Consider the following 22,026-nt stretch of genomic DNA (forward strand, 5'->3'; position numbering starts at 1 on the left):
AGCACTGCTCTTCTTCCTGTGCCTGACTTGTCCCCATGCCAGCTCTTTGACAGCTGCAGGACATTGCTACAGAGGCCGTTTTCTTGTGGCTAGCTCTATTCCCACGCTAGCTAGTGGGTAAAGAGGAGTAATGTGGCTGTTTGTCACTTGTGGCGGGATGGACCTCATCTCCCGATGAAATATGTCATCTTGAAAGTGTTTCACTCCTTTTGTGCAGCTGCTGAGAACATTGGCTGGCTCAAGAGAGCAAGAGAAGATCTCCCTGAAGCAGCTGATAGCTGCCATCATAGCTGTCCCTTCTTGCCGAGGGCAGTCTGTGGGCTTCATTTTCTGCAGACTGGAAGCCCAGACCACTGCCTGAGCATGCCACGTTGTCTGTGCTTGTGCACTGTTTCCCAGAAAGCAGCTGGGACCCCGTTGTACTTGTATGGCCCTTCAGTTCCCTATAAATGCTTAATTTCTGGTGCTCCTGTAGGTTTCAAGGTACCTAGGGCTGTCTATGGAAGGCTGTCCTGGGTGAGTGCAGGGAGAGGGCAGGCTCTTATAATGTGATGGGAGACGGACGGGTCTTAAAAGCTGCCAAGTGCTCTGCCAGGCCGTGTGTCCCTGCTGCTGGCTGAGGGGAAGGAATTGAGCAGAGGGAGATCTGATCTTCTGTGCTGGGTCTTCTGGGTGAGCTGAGCTCAACTCTCCCTTAATATTTACTACAGGAAAAGAAGGGGGGTGAAAACGCTGCTACGGTCTTTCTGCATAACCTGTTTCTTACGTGCATCCAAAAAAAAAAAACCCCATGGTTCACTTCTTTGTGCATCAGGTAATATACCTGGGCAACTCCTTGCCAAGGAATGTGGCGGCTGCAAAGCGTCTGCAGGGATTCTGGGGGAGTCTGGGCAAATATTTGGAGGAGAGCTCCGTGGCTGGGAGGGAAGGGGGGACTGCTGATTAGACAAACCACATCAAGCTCAGGAAATCCGCTGAGCTGAAAAGGTTTGAAAGCTGTGTGAAAGTTAGGGAGGAAATATTTTATCTCTTTGCCCTTTTCTTACTTTACCTTGGACATTCATTTGTGGCCATTTTTAGAAAAGAGATTTTGAACTCTGATCTGACCCTCTGCAGGCTCGCTTGCATCCTAAGGTAGGATTTTCCTTACTGCTGCACAAACAAGTTAATGAATTCTTCAAATATCCCAAGATACAAGTCAAGCAACGCTTTTTTTTTCCCTCTCTCCTTCAGAGATGCAGTAATTATAATTACCAGCAAAGCACATATCTCTGATCCCCAGCCTCTGTTCTGGGGTCAGTTTTGGTGGTTAATGCTAGCACGGTTTAGCTCCTAGAGCTCGCTGCCATCTCAGAGCCCAGGAAATGCCCGCGATCACTTGGTGTGCATGTGTGACAGTAAGCCAAACAGGCAAAGTTTGTTTAGGCTTGTGTTTTGCAGCATGAAGCACGCTCTTGATACCCAAAGGAGAAATAAGTAGTCATTGAATGAAAGCTCACACTAGCTCTTATGGACTAGCCAAGGCTGTGCTAGCAACGGGCATGTTTGGAAGCTTTTTGTTGATAGTACTGCATATCTGCCTCCTCTTATTTCAACTAGAGCTGCTCTTGTATTTTCCCTCCTAATTCCTGTTCTCAGTACAGGTGATTCTAATCCCTGTCACCGGGGGCTCCATTTTTCAGAAAGTTGGCTGATAAAAGCTGGCAGGAGCGGACCTGCTTTGGTGCCTCTGAAGCTCGGTATCACCAGAGGGGTGTCCATTTGATTCGCTTCACAACTGGCTACAATACTAAAAGGAAAACCCTTGCTGCAAAGCATAGGTCATGCTGTAGCTGTGGAATAATATGCACTGGGAATATTCAGAAGTAATCAGTAGACGATAAGCATGGTGACATGAGTGACCCGATTTGCTCAGAAGACATGTAGCTATGCACTTTCTGTTGAATTCAACAAAGTGCTGATTGTCTCTGAAAAAATTCTTCGGTCATTTGGACGCTTAGGTTGAGACAGCGATGTTTACATAGCATTGACGTGAGAATCTGCAGGTTTTGTAATTAGGGTGCTCGTGAACTTCGCTGCCAAGTACACTTCGTCTGTAGCTGGGTAAAAGCGAGATGTCCCGTAGAAAGGAACGGCGTGATTCAGGCGGGCCGAGCGTGAGCGCTACGGAGGTGAATAATGTGGGATGATATTGTAATGTTTGCTTGTGCCGTGGCTGTCTGTTTTGAGTCTGTTTGAACGTTTGCCCAAAGAGCACCCATAAATACTTGTGGGAAGTTTTCTCTTCGGCCCACAGCGTTGCTATTTTGCTGCCTAATGAAAATCTGCTTCTTCTCCTGTCATCAAGATCAAGGGCTACTCAGCTAAAGTAGTCCTTCAACTTCTCTGTTTAGACAGGGAAATTTAAGAGTGTCCTGAATTAGATGGGCTTGTCTGCTTCAACATTTTTTTTTAAACACTATCTTCCACTAATACGGGGAAATTGATTTTAGAGAAGTAACCTTTTGGGAAGGATTTGGAAAGGCAGTCAAAATGTGCTCTGGGATTTTATTACAGCTTTGAATGATAAATTATTATTTTTAAGGATTGTTTTTTGGTAGCTTGTACCATAGCTTTCTTGTTATTTCTTATATTGTACTTCAGTAAGTTCAAATGGGTGACTAAGTGTTGGTTGATTTATGGGAGGGTAAAAGTACTTAAGATGATAAGACATTGGAAATAGCTGGTGATTGAGATTACTCACTATTTATATTATGGTCTCCGTTTTCATTTGCCATTGCATTCCAAAACTTTCACTTTTTAGGCTGTGAATTTTCATTACTTTTTCCATTTTTTCTTACAAGGGTGATTGTTTTCTTAAAAGTAAGATTGCACGAGAACAAGATGACTGCAATTTGTCATTGTAAGGGCGAGATTTCTTGCAGTGTGATGTTGAACATGTCCAATCCCAAAATGTCTGGAGTGCAAACTTTAATATCTTTATGGAATTAGTTTTAAAACTTTCAAGAAGTGGAATAAAACCACGAAAACCTTCTCTGACAGATATAAATCGTAAGTAATTGTTTGTGGAGCCTTTGAATACTGTAATGGTTGTGCAGGCCATCGAAGTGGTTAGACAAACATAGGTGGGCAAAGAGAAGAATGAGAAAATAAAACAGAAATGGATGATGCCAAGAACATACAGTGAATAGGCTGAATTCCAGGCTAAGGCAGAGAGCGTGTTACTTCTTTTGTGGCTCCACCATGGATCCATGGAGATGCTGGGTTACGAGGTCACTCTGTGCTTTGTTCCACCCTCCCTTTCCCCCGCTCACGGGGGCTATAGAAATCCCCTGGGTGGGGCAGGATTTCTGTGTCAGCCAGCCCTGCTGCCAACTGAGACTTGTTGAAGTTGGGTAGCCTGGGGGGCAGTCACCGGGAGAGCATTAACCATAGCGGTGAACACTGTGGCTTTCAAAGGCTGACCATAGTTCACACAATTAAATGTTACTACTGGGGAAAAAAGTAGTGGTTTGGTAAAGTTCATTGCTTTTTGTAATGTTCGGGGGTGAATACAAATGACTACTCTGAATATGCCTGCAGTATTTTTTCAGTTTAGAACTTGGGATCGCTCAGACTGCATTTTGTCCATGTGCTATAGCTCCGTTTGATAACAGTCAAAACACGTGTAATTTTAACTTTCACCATTATGTCTTGTTTTCTTTCCCACAGCTGTAGGAAAAGTGCTTTCTTTATCAAGGGTATTGAAAGAGAAAACATTTTGTATGGTTTTTTTATCCCCTCATCTTCACCATAACCATTTCCTTTAGTAGCTAATAATATTTAGTATTTATTTCGGTGACTTTCATAAATCTCAAATGCATAAACCAGCAGCATCCTTTTTTGCTACTGGCTTGTCTTGTGGGAACTTGTTGAAATGGAGTATCTCATCGAAAAACTCCATTCCTGGAATGAAGAGCTCTGTTGTGCCGTTCTTCAGGTGGTGCAGTAAGAAAAATGGGGAGAGTCTTTTTGCTTTGATTAGCAAACGAAGGAGTATATCTGGTCTTCTGAAAGATTTACAGCTTTTGGGAGAGCAGGCTTTAAAGGACTTACCTTGTGCTTAAGGTATACATCAAGCCTCTGAGCAGAGCCCTGTGAACAAGTTACTGCCGTGGTCATTGCAGTCTGTTCCAGTGCACCTTGAATTTTGGGTTGGGACGGCAACAGAGCACGGGGTCCTCCTCGAGAGGACGCTGGCTGGAAGGATCCTTATTTTTTTCACCTGTGTTGCAAGTAGGATGGGAGAGGTGAGCGCGGTTCAGACTTCCTTTCTTTGTCAGAGTAATCAAGTGGCACCTCCAGCCTCTTCTTCCCTGCCAAATGTTTGGTTCAAACCAGACTCCTTGTGGGATGATGAAGTGAGGATATAGCTGTCTGTGCTGTCTACTGTTCGCGGTTTTCTCCGCTGCACTTGCTCCTTTAGTCAATAAATCCTTCCATTTTTGTCAGGTGGCCTCTTGCATGGAAACTTTCTGCAGAGTGCAGTCCTCGTGCCTTATCTCTGGAAGCAGTACTCAGAAAGATTTTTTACAAGCTCAGTGCCTTAGCCTTGTTTTGTTAAAAATTCTTGTTTATTTGTAAAACCATGGGACCAAAGGAGAGAGGCTTATATTAAGCAGTGCTGATATTATCTGGAAGATTTTAATGCATGTTGCTTTACTGATAACTCTCAGGCTCAGAGCTGGAATTAATAAGGCGAGGAGAAAGAGAATTACACGAAGCTGGGTGCAGGGTCTGCATCTCCCACATCAATCATCCTCTCCAGCTAGAGGGACCTGCTGCCACTGGCACCTGGGGGGCTCCTCATGTCCCCTCTGAACACACTGCTTTCCCTTGGGGTGCACGTTTTGGTCTTTTTCATCTAGGTTCCTAGTCAGAGCCTGTGAGATGCAAAAATCCTTGGAGGCTGGAGGAGGCAAAAACCTCTGCCTGAACTTGAAATAGGAACAACTCTGCCACCAGTTCATCCTGCGGTAGGACGTGAAGTCTGCTGTGCAGCAGAGGAACAGCAACACATCTGGAATTTTTCATGCTGGGATTGATATGGATCTCATTAATGGCTTTGTAATTTATCTGTAGCTGCGTGTCACTTAGTGATGTTACTCTGATATTAGCGATCTTTTATGTACATGGTACAAATTCACATCAGTTGGGTGCTGGATTCTTTTCTGTGTACCTTGTAGTTGGCACCTAAAGCTGTATTATCCCTGTTTCACTTGACAGAAGAAAAAAAAAAAAAGCTTGTTCTCTGATCAGATGAATTACAGTTCTTTAACTACTAAGCAAGCTTGGAAATCACTGTTTCTTGAACAACTTCATACAAGAAGGAGCTTGCCAAGGTAAATTGTTTAGGCGTTAGGAATTTGTGCAATGGAGATCATTTCCCCGCTCTCGCTGTTCTTTTAGTTAGGATGTCCATCTTCTGAACGGTGCAAATTATGATGTGGATTCTAACCACAAAGCCTTGTCCAGTTTCAAAGTTATGAGAGAACCGCTTGCCCAGCGTCTCCCATGAGTTTAGTCCCTTCTTATTTTCACTGCAGACCTCTTTTAAGATCTTCCTTGTTTCTAGTTCATATCTTCCTGCTTTCTCAATGAAGCCATAGACTTGATTTGCTATTGTCATTGCTGTGTCAGTTTTTTATGTCAAACCCAGATTGTGGTGACTAAAAAAAAAAAACAAACTTGAAAGTAAAATGTGCCAGAAAAATAATCTACGCAACATCACAATGGGCTATCCATGTGATCGTCTTTGAGCATCAGTTTCTGTAGCGTACAATGAAGCTGAACAATTTACTTTATTCTTGTCTTTCTTTCTTTGCATTTAATTATCTGACTGTCTTGTGCTGTGAGCAACTAATGGTGCAGTAGCTTCTATGGACTTTTTTCCCACTTTTATTGTTTTGCTTTAGTTTCTAGTTTGTGTCTGAAAGAAGGCTTGGTCTTTGTGTGTGTTTTCACGGGGAGGCTTTCTCTGTACCACTGTAAAGTCACCATTGGAGTTGCAGTGACAAGAACTGCAACCTACAAATTTTCAGTAATGATGAGTCAGGACAGCAAATGCGTGCAGTTTGGAAATAATTATTATTTCATATTTTTCCTCAAGTTTCTGAGTCTCTGTCAATTATCAAGGTCTCACTTCTTTTTTTTCTTTTTTTTTTAAACAAGGAACTAGGTCCTGTAAAACTTTTCAGACTATTGTAGTATATGTAATGAAGTCAGAAGAGCTGATAACACCTCTGTTAATGCCATGGTGTGTACTTTGCAGCAAATTAATATTTTCCACATCATCTTAATAGGAGATATGTCTAAGTTCTTCAGTGTCATTAATGATTCTGGAAGAACGTAAGCCTTAAAAAATTAAGTCTGTTCTCACTCAGAACAGCCCTTCTGTTTCAAGAATGATGCCTGAAACATTGACCAACTTCTACCAACATCATCACTCTAGTATGATTTATGCAGGGAATTTTTACACCAAGGAGATTTTGGACCTGGAAAAAAGCAATATGCTAGAGGTGAAGGCCTTCAGGAACCAAGTGAATTACCAAGTCCAGTCCTCTGCCTGCACGGACACCAAATCATACAACTGTGCTAAACTCTGGCCAACTGATAGAGCTGCTGGTTGGCATCTTCTGTGTGAGCTGAGTCTTTCTGTTAGGGGGAAGAGCTGCATCCTTTCTGCCATCCCTTTCTGCTTCACTCCTCATCTCTTTTTTTTTTTTCTTTGCACAGAAGGCTTTGAAAGCTCAAGCAGAAGTTAGTCTGCTTTCGCTCACCTTCATCATGTTTCCAAATACCATGTAATCTCTTGTATTTGGCTCAGTGCTCCCTAAGAGGCCTTGAGCACCCCACCTGGCTTTTGGTAGGCAAAACTAGCTGTAATTCAATCTTGCGTCTTTGACAATAGCACATGAAAAACAAACTATGATGCTAGAAGACTGGTTCTTAAACTAACATTATTCTGCCCTGTCTAGCAGTCAGCTTTTCACCCCTTACCTGATTGTGTCTTGGTATTAGAGGGTTCTGTGAACAATGACAGGTTTTCCATGTTGTCTTACATGCTGCACCATGAGGCAGGTCAGGACAAATTTTCTGCCTTGTCTCAATTTTAGAGGTTTTTTTTTTTTTCTCCCTAAAAGGAAGCCAAACTTTAAGTGAAGCCTCTTGTTATTTTTGTGCGTACATGTGGTTTTTGTCCGAAGTGTTTGGAGAATCAGTAGCAAAGCCCAAGGATTTGGTTAGAGTGGGCAAACTGCTTTCTTTTGTTTTTTTAATATATACAGTTTATCTCAAAATTTTCCAGTCTCCTTAATCATTATTGCCATTCTATAGAGACCTTCTAGGTAAGCTGGTCAGGACACAGACCATTAGCAGGGGAGACTGAGCTGATATTAAATAAGGCTTTGATTTTGTGCCTTGGTGGTGCGTAAGCACAAGATATTAATGACTGCAGAAAGGTTAAACTTTACGTGTCTTCCTGTTTATCACAAAGGTACAGGGTACAAACAGAAAGCAGTCTTGGCAGGCAGCAGGCTTGCAAAATCCATGTGCTGCTTATCTAAAGCTGTTTGTACTGAAATTTGATTGCTGTATATGAAGGTAAATACTTCAGAGTCCCAGGGAGTCTGAAGGGTAGTTCTTGATTCCCCACTACAGCAGGCTGTAGCTTGGGTGCTTTGACACCTCCTAGCAACATTTAGCCCAGTGTAGAAACAATTTCAAAAGTAGTAGAGCTGTTCAGAGCTCCAAAAGAGCATTTAATCTTTGCTCTTATGAGTAGGCACAGTTAGGACTGACCCATTCTTAACAGATGCAAATAAAACAATAAAATAAGAATCTAATGTAGCTGGATGGGTTCTGTAACTCATGTCCAGGCAATAGATTTCAACGTGTGATAATCCCAAGCACAAGAAACCTTTTTCTAATGTTTAATTTGTTTCCTTTGCCACATTTTAAGCCCAGGGCTCCTACTTCTATTCACCAGGGATCTGGAGGTACTACCTTTCTCTTTTGCAGCAGCCTTGTAATATTTAAGGGCTTATCATGTCCTCTTTCAATTTTCTCTTCTCTAGACTAAACAAATTCATTTCTTTCTAGTTTTCCTCAGGGATCATGTTTTCTAGACCTTAGATCTTTTTCAGAGCTCTCCTACAGCCTGTTTCCAGTTTCTTCATGTTTTTTTGAATGAGGCCCAGAACTGGGCACAGTCCTTGAGCTGATGCTTTCTGATCCTGAATATAGTGGAACACTTAACGGGTTTTACAGCTGTGATAGTTACATTTTTCAGCCATGATAGGATGTTTATCTTTCTGCAGTAATATGGCAATGTTCTCTGTACGAACCACAGCACGGAGGATGGAGGCCCTTTAAGATATGCTGGAGCAGCTGGTCTTGCTCTAAATAGAGCTGCAAACAGGCAATGGGAAAATGCCTGCACTGATGGGTTTAAATAACCTGCTAAGGTGATGGGGAGCAACGAGGGCAAGATGACTGATGCTCCAGAGTGCCTGAAAAGGTACAGAGCAGCCGTCCCTAGGAGGAGGCAGGGATAACAGGGCGCTGCTCCACGGCCTGCTGCTGGGAGGAGAGTTTTGTTCAGTGGATTTAACCTGCTCCAGCCGCTGTGGCATTTACTGTCCCTTCTTGTCATGGGGAAAGACCAAGGCTTATGCTCCACGATCTTTCTTGCAGAGCTGCAAAGGGGTGAGTGATTACCCCAGCCCCGTGATGGTCAAACCCATTTGGCAGAGTTGCTAGGACAGAACAAAGCAACGCAGTGTTACTCCGCGGGATAATTCAGGGCCATCCCAAGGGAGAATTGCAGTTTAGGACTTTTCAGATTGAAAGAGACAACAGTAGGTACACTCAGGATCTTAGTCATTACTGGCATAGGAGAAGATGGGTGGGGATCACTGGCTCAGTCTCTTGTGGAAAAAAAGTACGAGGGGTCTCAAGTGACAGTGGTAGGTGACACTGTGGCCATTCTTCAGGACTCAGTTGTCTTTTCCATATTGTCTAATTTATTTTAGACTGTTTCTACAGTTTAAGATCAACTTAATTTTTAGCCTGGTCTCTACTGCTGAAGACTTCTCTTCTTGTAATCATCCATTTTTGGCTCGTTTATTTGCTGGTTTAGGAAAAGAAGTGTTGTATGGTTGTAGGATGGGGTTAATCCTTATTAATGAGGTTTCTTAAATTTTTCAGCTGCTTGAGGAATCTTTGAGCTGCTTGGATCTCTGACAGAGGATTAATGTCAATAAGAAATGTGAAATCAGGACATCACAAGCCTCCTCATTCCCTAGACTATCAAGCCAAGCTGCTCCCCAGAGAAGGGAGAAAAGGGAGAGAACATACACCTAGGTCTCAGTAGGGAAAAAGGAAAAGGTTAGTTTAGATTTTATCTCTGTACTTCTATAAATCTCTCAGAGCTGATTATTCAGTGCTAGAGTGCTTTGGTTTGTATTTCAGCCATTTTATTAATAAAGTTAGTAGATTTTGTATCTTCTGTCTAACCATGGATGCTTTTAAGCATAAGCAAACAAAAGAATGTAGAAATCCTGCCGGCACAAATAAGATAATTTTTTTTGTCTTTAAAACCAAAACAAAACACAAACCTCATGTTGAAGGCTGTCCGTGTCCTTTTACAAATGTAATGTGCAGGTTATATACAATATTAGGTTGTAGTGCAGGGTTTTTTTCCTTCATCTTGCAGTTTCCATGTGCTGATGATCCCTAACTAAAGAAGAAACAAAAGGCAAGGATGTTTAAAGGAGGAGAGGAAAAAAATACATGAAACATCTGAACACCTCCTATTGTATGGAAGGAAACAGTTGAAAAATAAACCCACAGTGGAGCTTAGTGGCTGCCCACCTGCTTTTTCCTACTTTCGTGATTTCTAGAAACATGGCACCATCCTTTCTGATTTTTCAGGGACTTAGCCACGTCTTCCTTCCTCCATGTTATAGCCAAAGACTATCAGTGGTTGTATTTATTTTACTTTCTCTGGTCTAGCTTATTCCCTTCTACACGTTCATGTATTTAATTGCTCCGAAAACAGCTCTGAGAGTTGGGAACAGATTATAGCTGAGATTAAATGTCTGAAATTGTTCAATAGCTATTTTGGTAGAGAAGGTGCTAGTCTGGGATTTGTCTGATACCTTGGGAAGTTAGCCCAATGTTGAATCCTTCTGTGCACATCGAAGAGGAACATGGTGGGTGCTGGATTATCATCACCTGTGTAGAATTTGCAGGATGGATCAGACAGGCTAGTTCATCCCTCGAGCTAGAAGTGTTTTGGGGCCACAGCTCTTCTTACTTGTCAGGAAGAAAACAATTGGAAACATTTATTTTTTTTTCGCCGAAGTTGGAATGCCCTAGGTGCAAATATATATCACGCTTTCTTGTGTATATAGGTTCCTGTTTAAGAATAGTTTCCTGGCAGTACACTTCCTTTTGCAGTATGCTGTGACAGAGATTGTTCCAATGTCTTTCCACAAGGAATGCAAAGTTCAGAGCTGGGAGGGATTTGAGTTGTACCCAGTAATTATCATAGCTATTCAGATGTCCTTTGCTGTTTTACTGGTGTATGTCACTCAAAGTAGAGTTAAGATGCTTGGCATTTGCCTCCCAAATCATGCAGCTCAGAGCTGTGTGCCACAAGCACCCAAATTCCTCATCTTTTCGTGGCTGCCATGCTGTGAGATTGCACTATGTCTTCTTTTCTGGGATTTGGGGTGGTGTAGAGAGCAAGGGCTTGAAATTTGAGTTTGAAAAATGGAATCTCTTGCTTTCCTTGCTGTTTGCCTGTGAAGCACAAGCCAATTTCAGTTCTGAAGCTGTGACTGGTGAGGCTAACCCGCCTTTTAGGTAGCAATGTGGGTAACTCGGGTAAAATGCAGCATCCCATGTGTAAGCTGCTCAGCAGATAGGAAAACTTAACATCGTTCAGAGACCTTTACTTTTTCTGTTTGACAAACTCCCACGCATTCCTTGGAATGTATTTTAGGTGCTTTGCAGAGAGCATTCCCAGGGACTGTTTGAGGCATATCCTGATATTTCCTGAGGGGTCCTAGAATATGCCAGACGCGCTCCAGAGCTGAGACAGAGCAGCCATGCTCCTGGAGAGGTTTGGCAGACAGCATTTCCCTGTCACTGCTGGACATCGGTTCTGGCCTGCTCTGATTTATTGAGGTGGCAGCGTGCTTTTCATAGATCACGGGCTTTATGGCAGTCATGATCTCTTAATGTTTCCAGAACGGAATTACCTTTAAGATTTATGGGAACTAAATATCGTTTAATTTGCTCTTTTTTGCCCCGTATGGATATAATATTTTCCTCAAAACTGTTCCTTTCCCTTCTTAAAGGAAGCAAAAGTGTGAATTAAAAGTCTGTTTCCCTGGCTCCTTGTACAAGAGTGTTAAATATTACTGAGTAACAGTTGGTGTCCTGAGGCTGTTGCATTTTTTTTCTATAAAATTTTCTTTTTTACTTGTAGAAAATGCAATAATAAGGCCATTGGCTACTTCACCCTTCTCTTTAGGCACCTCTTCTGTCTACTGATCATCATGTACAGAAGGGACACCAGAGAGGCATCAGCTCCGGCCTGCTACTGCTTCACTGGCTTTTGAGGACTTCCCTGGGGAGTCCCAGTAGGATCTGGCCTTCCTCCTGGCTTTACCAGGCACCTTGTAAGGGGGGATCTGTGTTGGTGAGAGACACTACTGCACCTCATACTACTGTAAATTGCCTTTCCCTGGTGTATGACTTGCAAATAGCCCAGTTAATTCCATCTGGAAATAATGCTAACTTCTGAGTCAGGTCTGACGTTACAGCCTTCACCTTTTTTTCTTGTGAAGTACTTTTGAATAGGTGAACTGAAGTGGCTAATTTGTTTGTTTGTTTTTTATATATCTTTTATTATGCTGTGCTACTTTGAAGAATTATTGTAGGGAATTCTCTTGATTCTTGAGAGGAGAATAAAACCTGCTCCTACGCACTGGGGTTTTTCCTGAAGATTGCGTACCACAGCTGTAACCAGAGTAGCTTGGTGACCTAACAAACCAGCCCAAAGCTGATGGTGACCCCCAGGCAGTGCCATCATCCTTTGCTGAGGCTGCTGCGTGGGGAAAATGGGGAGCCATTCCATGGCACCTGCCTGCTGCCATTATTTCAAGTGGTAGCTGTAAAGGAGGAGCTGCGAGCATCTGTGCTGTAGCCATTTGGGTTCCAAAAGCTCTTGAATTGTGTAAGAATCTTGCAAAGGTTCCTCCTGTTGGTATTGGAAGGAGGTGGACATGATTCCTGGGAGAGACCCAGCAGTGTAACACAATACTTACATTTCAGTGCACCAAAATGCTTGAAAAGTCACCAGTACAAACATAAAGCTAATTTGTCAAGTTACTGAAGTTCTTAGGATATTTTCGGGGTTTTTTTGTATCCTCTTTGCTTGTTGTAGTTTTAATAGTCCTGTAGGTTGGGTTTTTTTTGTTTGTTTTTTACTTAAGACCTTCAGAAGCTCTAATGTATCTAACACATCTTCCCTACTTTTTCCTAGATAAAGTTATATAGATCCTTTCATATCCTCACTCTTCTTTGGGCTCTGGAAAAACATTCCTTTCTTTCTAGAACAGCCACATAATCTGTGCATCCTGTTTTTATGGTTATAGATTGATTATCTTATTAAAGATTGCATGAGTGGATGTGAAGCAGTATGCATGGGTGAGTTGGAGTCTTCTATTCTTGATTTGTTAAATACTCTTGGTCTCTCTCTTCCCCGTTCCTAAAGACTTCTGAAACCTCAGGTTTACTGTGTGTCTGTGATTGGACAGACAATATTGCAGTTTATAATTCAGAGTTAATTCCATCATTTCTTCACTGTGCTGCTGTCTGAAATTGTGTGTGCATGGTAGTGGCGTAGTGTAGATGAGTTTATCTTAAATCAGGTAGCTCAGGTCCAAGAAGTTACCTGATATACAACCCGAGGGGGCAGGGTGAAACCATACACATCGATGGGTACATCAAGCCCACTGCCAGGTTCTAGATCAGCCAGGCTGTGCCTGTTTCAGGTAAGTGTACATCTTGTGGTGTGGCTGTAGCGGAGATGTACTCAGTGACTCTGAACGTGGAGTACATTCCTTTCTTCATCTCTGTAGCACAGCATACTTGATACTGATCCAGAACATCCCTGCTACTGTTCTGGTATGATTGAATGAACAGATTTCTGATGGTATTAACACATTTGCTAGCAGTGATCAGTACATTCAGAAGTGGTCCAATGTGGAAGTTAGTATTTCGGTAGTGTTTTTTGTCAAGTGCTAATTGTTTCCTTCTCTCTGGCCACTTTACTAATTGTTTCTAGAAGGGACAAGTTTTGGTAGCTGCTGGGTTTTTCTGTTGAGGGTATAATTAAGATAATGTATTCCCATACTGACATGGTTAAGAAGGACTAGTTCCCTCTTTTGTAAGTGATTTTGGATAGATCACAACTGTTTGGTTTGGCAAGGACATCTCGTGAATCATTTATATGTTAATGAATGCAGAAGAAAACACCTACATCTGTACTGAATTTCCATTCTCTGTAAACTGACTGCTACTTTATGATCTCCTGAACTGCTTCCCTTCTTGCCTTTGTCATGATAGCTGCTGTATATGTGCACATGAATGAGGTAGAAGCAGCCTTGAGAGCAGATAACCCTTTCTTTGTTTTCCACACACTTCTGCCGAGTGCATTCACACCTGCACAGTACAGTGCTAGTAGCACACCTATATGTAATGAACAATGCAAGGGCAGCTCTGCCCCCCTTCCTCACATGCTTTCACACACTGGCATGGAGATTCCATAAATTGGTTTGTGGCTGCAAAGCTTGGAGCAAAATCACGTAAACTCTGGTTGCAATTTATAACTCATTGTAACTAAATTAACAGCCAGACAATAGTGGGGAAGTTCAGCATGTCCTAAATCGTTGAATAGAAGTGGTCGCGAGGCTCAGGACTTAAGTGTTTGGGGTGTCTTCATGGCACAGATTATGATGTATTTGTTTTACTGCAGGCACCTCTGGTTAAAAGTAAAATCTCGTGTTGCAGTATTACCAGTGAGAATGTAAAGTCAGCACTTAGGTATTGATTCTCTCAAGCTCCCTACCGAAATTTATCCTTCCTAGGTAAGGAATTAATTTCTCTCTCTTTTTTGATTTCCTCAGGTTCTCGAAGCCGGCACCAATGTTCTTGGATGATTCCTTCAGGAGATGGGCTCGTATCAGGGACTTCGTACCCCCCTTTGGAATTAAAGGACAAGGTACGAGGGAATTATACAGCTGTTGAAAAAGAAGGGGGCTCTGCAGGTGCTTACCCTGCCATCTTGTTTGTCCATTTTGAAAGTTCAGTTGGTCCCTAGGGCTCTGCTTTTTTTTTCCTGTGTTATAGGAAAATACTGTACGTGCAGCTCTCAGATACTAGGATTTTCACAGCTGGAATGTGGACCTCAGAGGCTGGGATTATGGAGGATGGGTTAGTACACAGAGAGAGTCAGTGCAGCAGTGGCAGTTTTGACCTACCATCACATTCTGGAAGAAGCATTTTGACGTTGACTGCCATAGTTTGTAGCATCTTGGCTGACAGCAGCAGAGAGAGTCCAAATTGATTTCAAGTATTTTTTTTAATTGGTAATTTGCTAAAGAACAAGTAAGACATCTTTCTGAAGTTTTGGATCCTTGGGGTTGACCACTGATACAAATCTTCTCATAGTGTTTGGTCATAACTATTTTAAAATTGTGCTGCTTGTGCACTTGTATAGCAAATAGGAGAAATCTATTCAGATGCCTTGGTGATGATTTGCAATATATCCTGTCCTCCAGCTGGACCGTGGTGGAAGGATTTGCATTTCAGGTATGCTGTGGGACAGCAGGAGTGGTACTGCTGGGGATGAGGTGGGAGTCAGTAGCCCATCCAGCTGATGGCGTATTTTGTGGGTGACACGAGCTCCCTCCTGTCCCATACGTGCCACCAAAGGTCTCTCTGGGCAAGTGGTGGGGGAGCAGAAGGGATGTGCTCATAGCAGTGATTTGCTGCAGCCATCCTCAATCCTGATGTGTTTAAGAAGTGTTTGCGGCATTGCATCAGTTCCCATGATTTTTTGTCCCCTGACAAACTCAAGATTGCAGTTGGCAGGCGTCCCCCCCTAGGGATCAAAATACCTGGGGCAGGAAGGACTGCAGCCACACAAGGCTTGAGTCTGACTGTCTCTATTCCTGGCCCTGGAAGCAGATGTTGTAGTTGTCTGTCAGAACAGTCTCTGATCAAAACAAGGACTCGACTGACAAATTTCTTCTGGCTCACATTAATTCCCTTCTTTGTTTTGCATATGTCCATTTCTTGTCCAGTCTTTTGCAACTCAATAGGCAACTAATTGCTGTCCTCTAAATCAACAAGCAAAGGTTCCTGTAAGGGCCATAAGAAATAACACTGGCAGCACAAGTGGAAGCCTGCATTGACCACAGGACGGTTAGTCCCCTGCTAATGGGTGCACAAGGTGTGCAGACTAGGGCAGGCTGCCTGACCAACGTGGAGGTGGGATTTGCAGATTACACATGATGTCAGCCAGACTTAATAAAAATCATTCCGTTAAACTGAATCCAAATGGAGAAATTCACCAAAAGGGGATGACGGAATGGCTCTGGCAGCCTTTATCCTGGGTTTGTTGCCAGCTTGTATCACCACCGCAATGTTATGTAAATCTGGTGTTTTATATTGGATTTCCTCAGTTAAAAAGAGAAATGAGAAATTGCCATTATTTAAATGGCTGAGAGCCGAAGCCATGGGACGGAAACAGTTGAATGGGTTATTTTTTTAATGCCCTCCCGGGACTGGATTTTGTGCCAAGTTTCAGTCTGGAGCAAGTTCTGTGTGTGGGAGGGTTGAATTATAAATCTCTGTAAGGCAGGATTTCTAATGGCTGTGCTGACAGGCTGCGAGTCCTAGCGATGCGAATGGCGCCCTTTCATGTTCCACATCACTTGGAATTCTTGCATCAGTCTTTTCTGGCCGGTCCCGCGGGACGCGCTCGGGCTCAGCTGAGTGATTGGATGATGGGATCAGCACCTCATTAGGGCTTTCAGTCAGGGCAATCTTAACGATATCCAAACAACCGACCTAGGCAGGCAGCAGGGAGATAAGTCACGTGCTGGTGCGAGATGAAGTCTATCGGAGTGGGATGTGCATGGGAAAAAGCGTAGTCAGAGTGACTGAGAAAGTGTGGAGAGACGTGCCTGTGTTGAAACAGATGGGGCAGGAGTTTTGCTCTGTGCATATAGGAAGCCCAGTGACGCTAACAGCTGGGATTTCCGACGTGAATCGCGCTGTGAAAGGTGGCTGGTGTTTACAGACACCGATTGTAACTGGCGTGGTAATGGGAAGATTTTGCTGAGAACCTCGGTGAATATTCCCCAATGTTTTCGAGTTACTGTGACCTAGTCCAAGAGCAAAATCTTTTTGTGTGAAATACAGCTACAGGATGAGCTCACTTTCAGTAATGCTGCATATTCCAAGAAACTCATAGGAACTTCTCGGTGGTAGCTTGAAAGTACCAAAGTTAGGAAATCAAGAGATCCTGAGCAGCTTGGAAGATAACAGCACCATTTCTGCTTTCTTTTGTTAAAGTTTCCTCCTGTTCTTCAGACTTTTAGCTAAAAGGTTTTCAAACTCATAGCTAAGTTTTAATTGTGAAATGAACTATTGCATTTCATGTCAGATTGGAAACTGCTGCTATCGTTAGTTAACTGCCTCAGTCTGCTAAATTAAAAAGCACAGGTATAAGCAGGTGGTTTCCCTGCTTCTTTATTAACAGGAGTTTCTGAAATGAGGTGGGCAGTAGGAAGCCATGTGCAAACTTTTTGAACAGTGGTCCGTGAGTGTCCTATACACAAATAAGAAATAGATGAAGAGGGTTTTTTGAGATGCAGTTGTACTTGTTTCTTAAACTGTCTTAAATAGGCAGAGAGTTCTTGTGCGTGTTGACTCTGATGCTTCTGTTCACCAAAGATTTGGAGCGAGAATTGATCCTAATTACCCGATCCCCATCCCCAACTACTTGGGACAAAAGCAGAGCTGAGAACTGTCAGGAGTGTTGGAGCTGATATAGCAGACTGAAGGTGTCATTGCATTCATCACACGTCTATTGCTCTCTCAGTGTGCAAATAAGGACATTAATAGGTATGTCATCCCTTTTTGAAGAAGTGTGAGTGTATTTGCTCGTAGGTTTTAACGCCACAAAGGGTCTCCTGCAAGTATCTGGCCATTTGTGTAACGGTGGCTCTAGGTTTGACCCAGTGACTTCTGCAGCTATGAGACTATTTTTCAGAATTTAAGTCAAAACTTTCTAAATGATGAAGAATGACCAAATTGGTGAACAGGACACTGTCACATTTGACTGTGCTTACTTCAAGAAATAAGATTGTTAGTGCCATGTTGAGCTTTGTTGTCTCTTACTATGTGACTTGACAGAAACCTAGAAATGGGATGTGCCTCTGTGAGCGCTTGGAAATGGTGATTGCATCTCTATTAATAAATAAAACGGTTGTCCTCTGGAACTGAAGGCAGTTGAGCTCATTGTTCAAACAGGTTAACTCCCCATGGCTATCCTTACCCCCCTACAAAAAAAAAAAGAGGGTGGTTATATTTAGGCTTCCTATCAAGAAAGGTCACTCACCTATATTAGCCTCTGAACGTGTGAATAAATTAGAATAATACAAATGTCCTGGTGAAGAGCTGCAGGGACTGTGCTAGCAATTTAATAGGGCCCTTGTGGGGCAGCATGGGCCCTTGCCCTGCTGCCTGTTTGTTTATTAGCGTGTATGCAGCCAAAGTGAGGGTTATCCTTCAGGAACACGATGAAATTAGTCAGCTTTGAGAGTTGTCAAGAAGATCAAACCATTAACAAGAAGCTGGAACTGTAAAAGCTACAGATGTCAAGATGTCCTGTGGGGGACATCTCAAACCGCTGAGCACCCTCCTGTGTCCCAGGCTATTGTTTCAGCACGGACTTGGATGTTGGAGTGCCTCCCGCGTTTCATCATTTGCAGGGGTCTAATTTGCTCTTAGGAATGCTTCTTTCCCAGCACTCACCAAGCCTGCTCTTGTAGCTTTTTCTGTGAAGAACAAGGAGATTGGTTTGGTTTTAGTTTAAAGTGAAATTTCTTCTCATGTATTTGCACTCTTTTCTAGCAGTGCTTCTATCAGTGTGGCTTAGGGAGGTATGCATATGCACATGTTGTCCATATTGTTGCAGAGATCCTCTGGCACGTGCACTGCTTTCAGGGTTAAATTTGTCAATGAATAAGCAATGGAAAAATAGTTTATAGTGTTAGTGAGATTATTAATCCCAGACGGCCTCCTCCCCAAATTTACCTCTCTAGCTAAAGCAAAAGGAAAGAGTTATTTGGAGAAGGGCAACAAACAAGACTGGAGAAATACCTGACTATTAATAGAATTTCTCAGTACATGTGGCTTAAAGAATATAAAAGGCTTTCGTAAGAAATAGTAGCTAGTATCTGGCATCATCTCTGTGTAATAAGGACGGGAGTTGCTGGAGTTTTTATTTTGAACTTAAGCAAAAACATATGGCATAGCATATGCTAAAAACCTAAACAACTATGATACATGTAATATCTCCTTCATGCATTTAGTGGTTGTGTCACTGCATAGCAGTAATTATGTGTCCTCACTTCTACCTTTGTTCCTGCTAGATCGCTTTAAGCAGAGAGGCTGTTTTGTTGGCCCAGGATCAGTTTGTCTTTGAAGGTGATACTTATTTCTGACTCTCATGCCACCATCTCAGAATTTGCTCTCACCACCAGTCTACAAAGCCATTTCACCCCCACTGTAGTATGAGAATATTAAGAACATATTTGAAATGCTACAGTTTTATTGAATGTAATAAGTAGTAGTACTGGCCAGGAGACTTTGTATTTTCATCTGATACAAGAGAGACATTGCCCAGAGCACCAATACTAATATATTGTGCAATGGTTAATTGTTCTCATACTTGGTTTTATTTGGATGTTTTTCTTTGTGTGAATGCTGCTGGGAAGAACCATGGTTCAGTGCTGCTTAGCAGTGTTTTCATTAGTCTCATGGGGGAGAGGTCATGCATCTTCAGTGAAAATGTTGAGTTTTCGGGCGTGCAAAAGTTGGTATAGCAAAATGTTATCAGGAAAAAAAATCTCTTTTCATGCATGTTCTTTTCTTGCATAGTGTTTTTTTTTCTTCCACATCAACTTTCTTGGCATGAACAATATTTTATCTATGAGAAAACATATTCACTTGGTCATCACAATTAAAATTTACAACTGACCCAAAAAAAGCACCATCAGAAAAGTAGGTCTTTCCCAACCTACCCTTCCAGCTCTTTACAGAGACTGGAGTACTACATGCAAACACCTTCCCTACCTTTTGACTCGTTCTACTTGATAATGGGGTGTCTGTTTTCTGCTTTAATTTTCCAACTTTGTCTTTAGTTAGCTGCACACTGTTGTATGAATGATTTTCCTACTGTGAGCGGTTTTTTTTGTTCTTCATGTGTTCTTAACTAAACAAGAAGCACAAACACATATAGATATTAATTCTGTTCTGCGTAGGTATTAACATGAGTGTTTCTTTGTGAGTTTGATTGAGGCAGATTGCTGAACTATTTTCCACTAGAATTTTACACTTGACCAAAATTGGTAATAGTTGCCATTATCACATGGGAATATATCTATAAAAATGTTGCTGTTTCCCCCAGGGAATCTAGCTGATTTTATAACCTCAAGAAATTAAATGAGAGGTTTGAGGCAGGGGGAAAGGTTCAAGTTTCAGAAGAGGTAGGGGATCAACATTTCATTACTGCCTCCAAAGGGAAGTTGTGTCATCAATTTTGAAGTTAAATCATCCCTCACTCTTGAGCTCTCTTGATGAAAGTACAAGCCTCCAGTGGAGTCCCTTATTTCAATGAAAATTAATGTGTTGCTGTTGAATGTACTTAAAGAACAGTTCTTCTCCTGACCCGCTGAGAAGCAGAATGTGCCTGAGGGAGATCTCGAACCCCAAGTTCCCAGTTAATTGAGTGACTCCAAATTAAGGTTCTTCCTAGGAGTGTTGAAACGCAATTGAGACATGGATGTTATCCCTATCTTTTACCTCTTAGAGGGAAGAGCAGGTGTTCTCTAGCTGTCCTAAGTGCCATATTGTAATGGTTCTGCAAGGCTCAGGAGAATTAGAAATCACTGTGGTAGTTGTTGATGAGGTTTTTGTCCTTGAAGACATTGCCTGGTCACTGTGAAGGGACATCAAAAATGCAGCAACAAAAGGAAGAACAGCCCTCTTAACAACTGTATTTATTTTCCCTCTTGTCTTTGGACAGCATGTTATGAATCCTTCAAGGTTCACTTCCATTTGCCGTGAATTAGCCTGTTTCTACAGCCTTTATTGCTTCCTGAGCATCAGACTTGAGTTTGGATCAAAATGGTTAATGCATGGCTATTGCAAAATGCTGCCCATTTTCTGGCATAATTGTTTTTCAAATTAATGCTCCAACTTTCCAAGCCCTGGGATTATGTTGGGAACTAAACTTGTATTCTGAAAAAACAAACTCTTGGTTGTGAAGAAAAGCTTGAAAAAAAATCCCTGAAGGCTCTAAAACTACGATGTAAGTCAAGAGTCCAAATGTTTTGTATTTTATTTTTATCTTATTTAAAAAAAAAAAAAAAGACCTTAAGGGCTTTCCCGAGCTTACATTTAATACATGCCAGGTTTTCCTAAAATTGTTATTGCTTCTTCAGGCTTTTTTTTTTCCTGTCTCTTGATTTGTATTTTGTATCTATGCAACAGTAAATACATGCTTAGTAATACGATTAAAAATCATCAATCGAAGTATTGTGATATTGGAAGTAGTGATGGCTTGAAGTGCTTTTGTTAAAGTGTATCTCAAGTAACCAACCTAAATCTGGCACAGCGATGACCTTAAGAAAGCATTGCCTTGTGTTTACACCCGAGCTGATGTGGGGACAGACCCCTGCAGTCTGTTGTGAGCTGCCTCGAAGAGCCAGTTCACGTGTTAGCAATATGCTTCGAAGTTCACGAAGTCTTTGTAGCTGCTTTCTCCTGCACAGACGTCATGAAGTTAGCTGATCAATAACAAGAAGTGCTGCGAGGAATTTCAGACTCGCTTTGATATCTGTTTTACTCGCTGCGTTCTTAGCTTCTCTAAAATACAAATGACGTTGTGTGGCTACAGCTGGATGTGGTGTTTCTGGAGGGAGCTGGAAGACAGTATGTGGTGGGAGCTGAGGCCGTGGCCTCGTGCTGAGCACCAGGGTGGTGAATTACAGAATGGCTGAGGTTGGAAGGGACCTCTGGAGTCCAACCTAGTCCAACCCCCTTGCTCAAGCAGGGTCCCCTGGAGCACATTACCCAGGATTGTGTCCAGATGGCTTTTGACTATCTATAACATTACTCCTCAGCTCCCGTACAGAATGAGATCCTAAGGACAAAAATGCCGAAGAAGGACTTTATATGGGGATAAACTTGGGTTTTATGGGGTAGCGTAAAAAATAAATTAAAATATGGATTGGGTTTGTGCTTATGTCTTGTTTGCAAATATTGAGATTTGTTTCATCCATAACGTAAATAGCATTTAGCCTGCTCCCCCCACGAAGCTGACAGGCACGTGACATTCCATTATCATGGGGACAGTGACCATATGCAGAGAAGATGGCATGCCTCAGGGTTGTCTGTCAACCTAACTCTAGTCAGTGGGTTCCCAAAAGCTGAAGTTCATGCCCAGCGTCCTGTACAAGTGGTGGCTGGAGGTGAGGAGGCTGGGTGACCACACGTGGAGGTGGGCACCGACCAGGGCTTGCAGAGCACCACAGAAGAACACAGTTCCCTGACCCTGGGACATGCTATCCAAGTTCTTTTTGGTGGCAGTCAGGGCATGTAGACTTTCCTGATTTG

General features: G+C 42.4%; 1 protein-coding gene across 15 annotated transcripts in view; it reads left to right on the forward strand.

The window, feature by feature from the left end:
- Nucleotides 1–22,026, forward strand: part of ST3GAL3 (ST3 beta-galactoside alpha-2,3-sialyltransferase 3) — a 180,295-nt gene that overhangs the window by 95,209 nt on the left and 63,060 nt on the right. For all 15 annotated transcript variants that reach the window (XM_083845538.1, XM_083845541.1, XM_083845539.1 and 12 more), the window contains one exon: nucleotides 14,241–14,335. In XM_083845538.1, the coding sequence (XP_083701664.1) occupies nucleotides 14,241–14,335 (95 nt within the window). The remainder of the gene's footprint in view (nucleotides 1–14,240; nucleotides 14,336–22,026) is intronic.

The sequence above is a fragment of the Anser anser genome (genome assembly GCF_964211835.1).
Source record: "Anser anser genome assembly, chromosome: 8".
NCBI lineage: Eukaryota > Metazoa > Chordata > Aves > Anseriformes > Anatidae > Anser > Anser anser.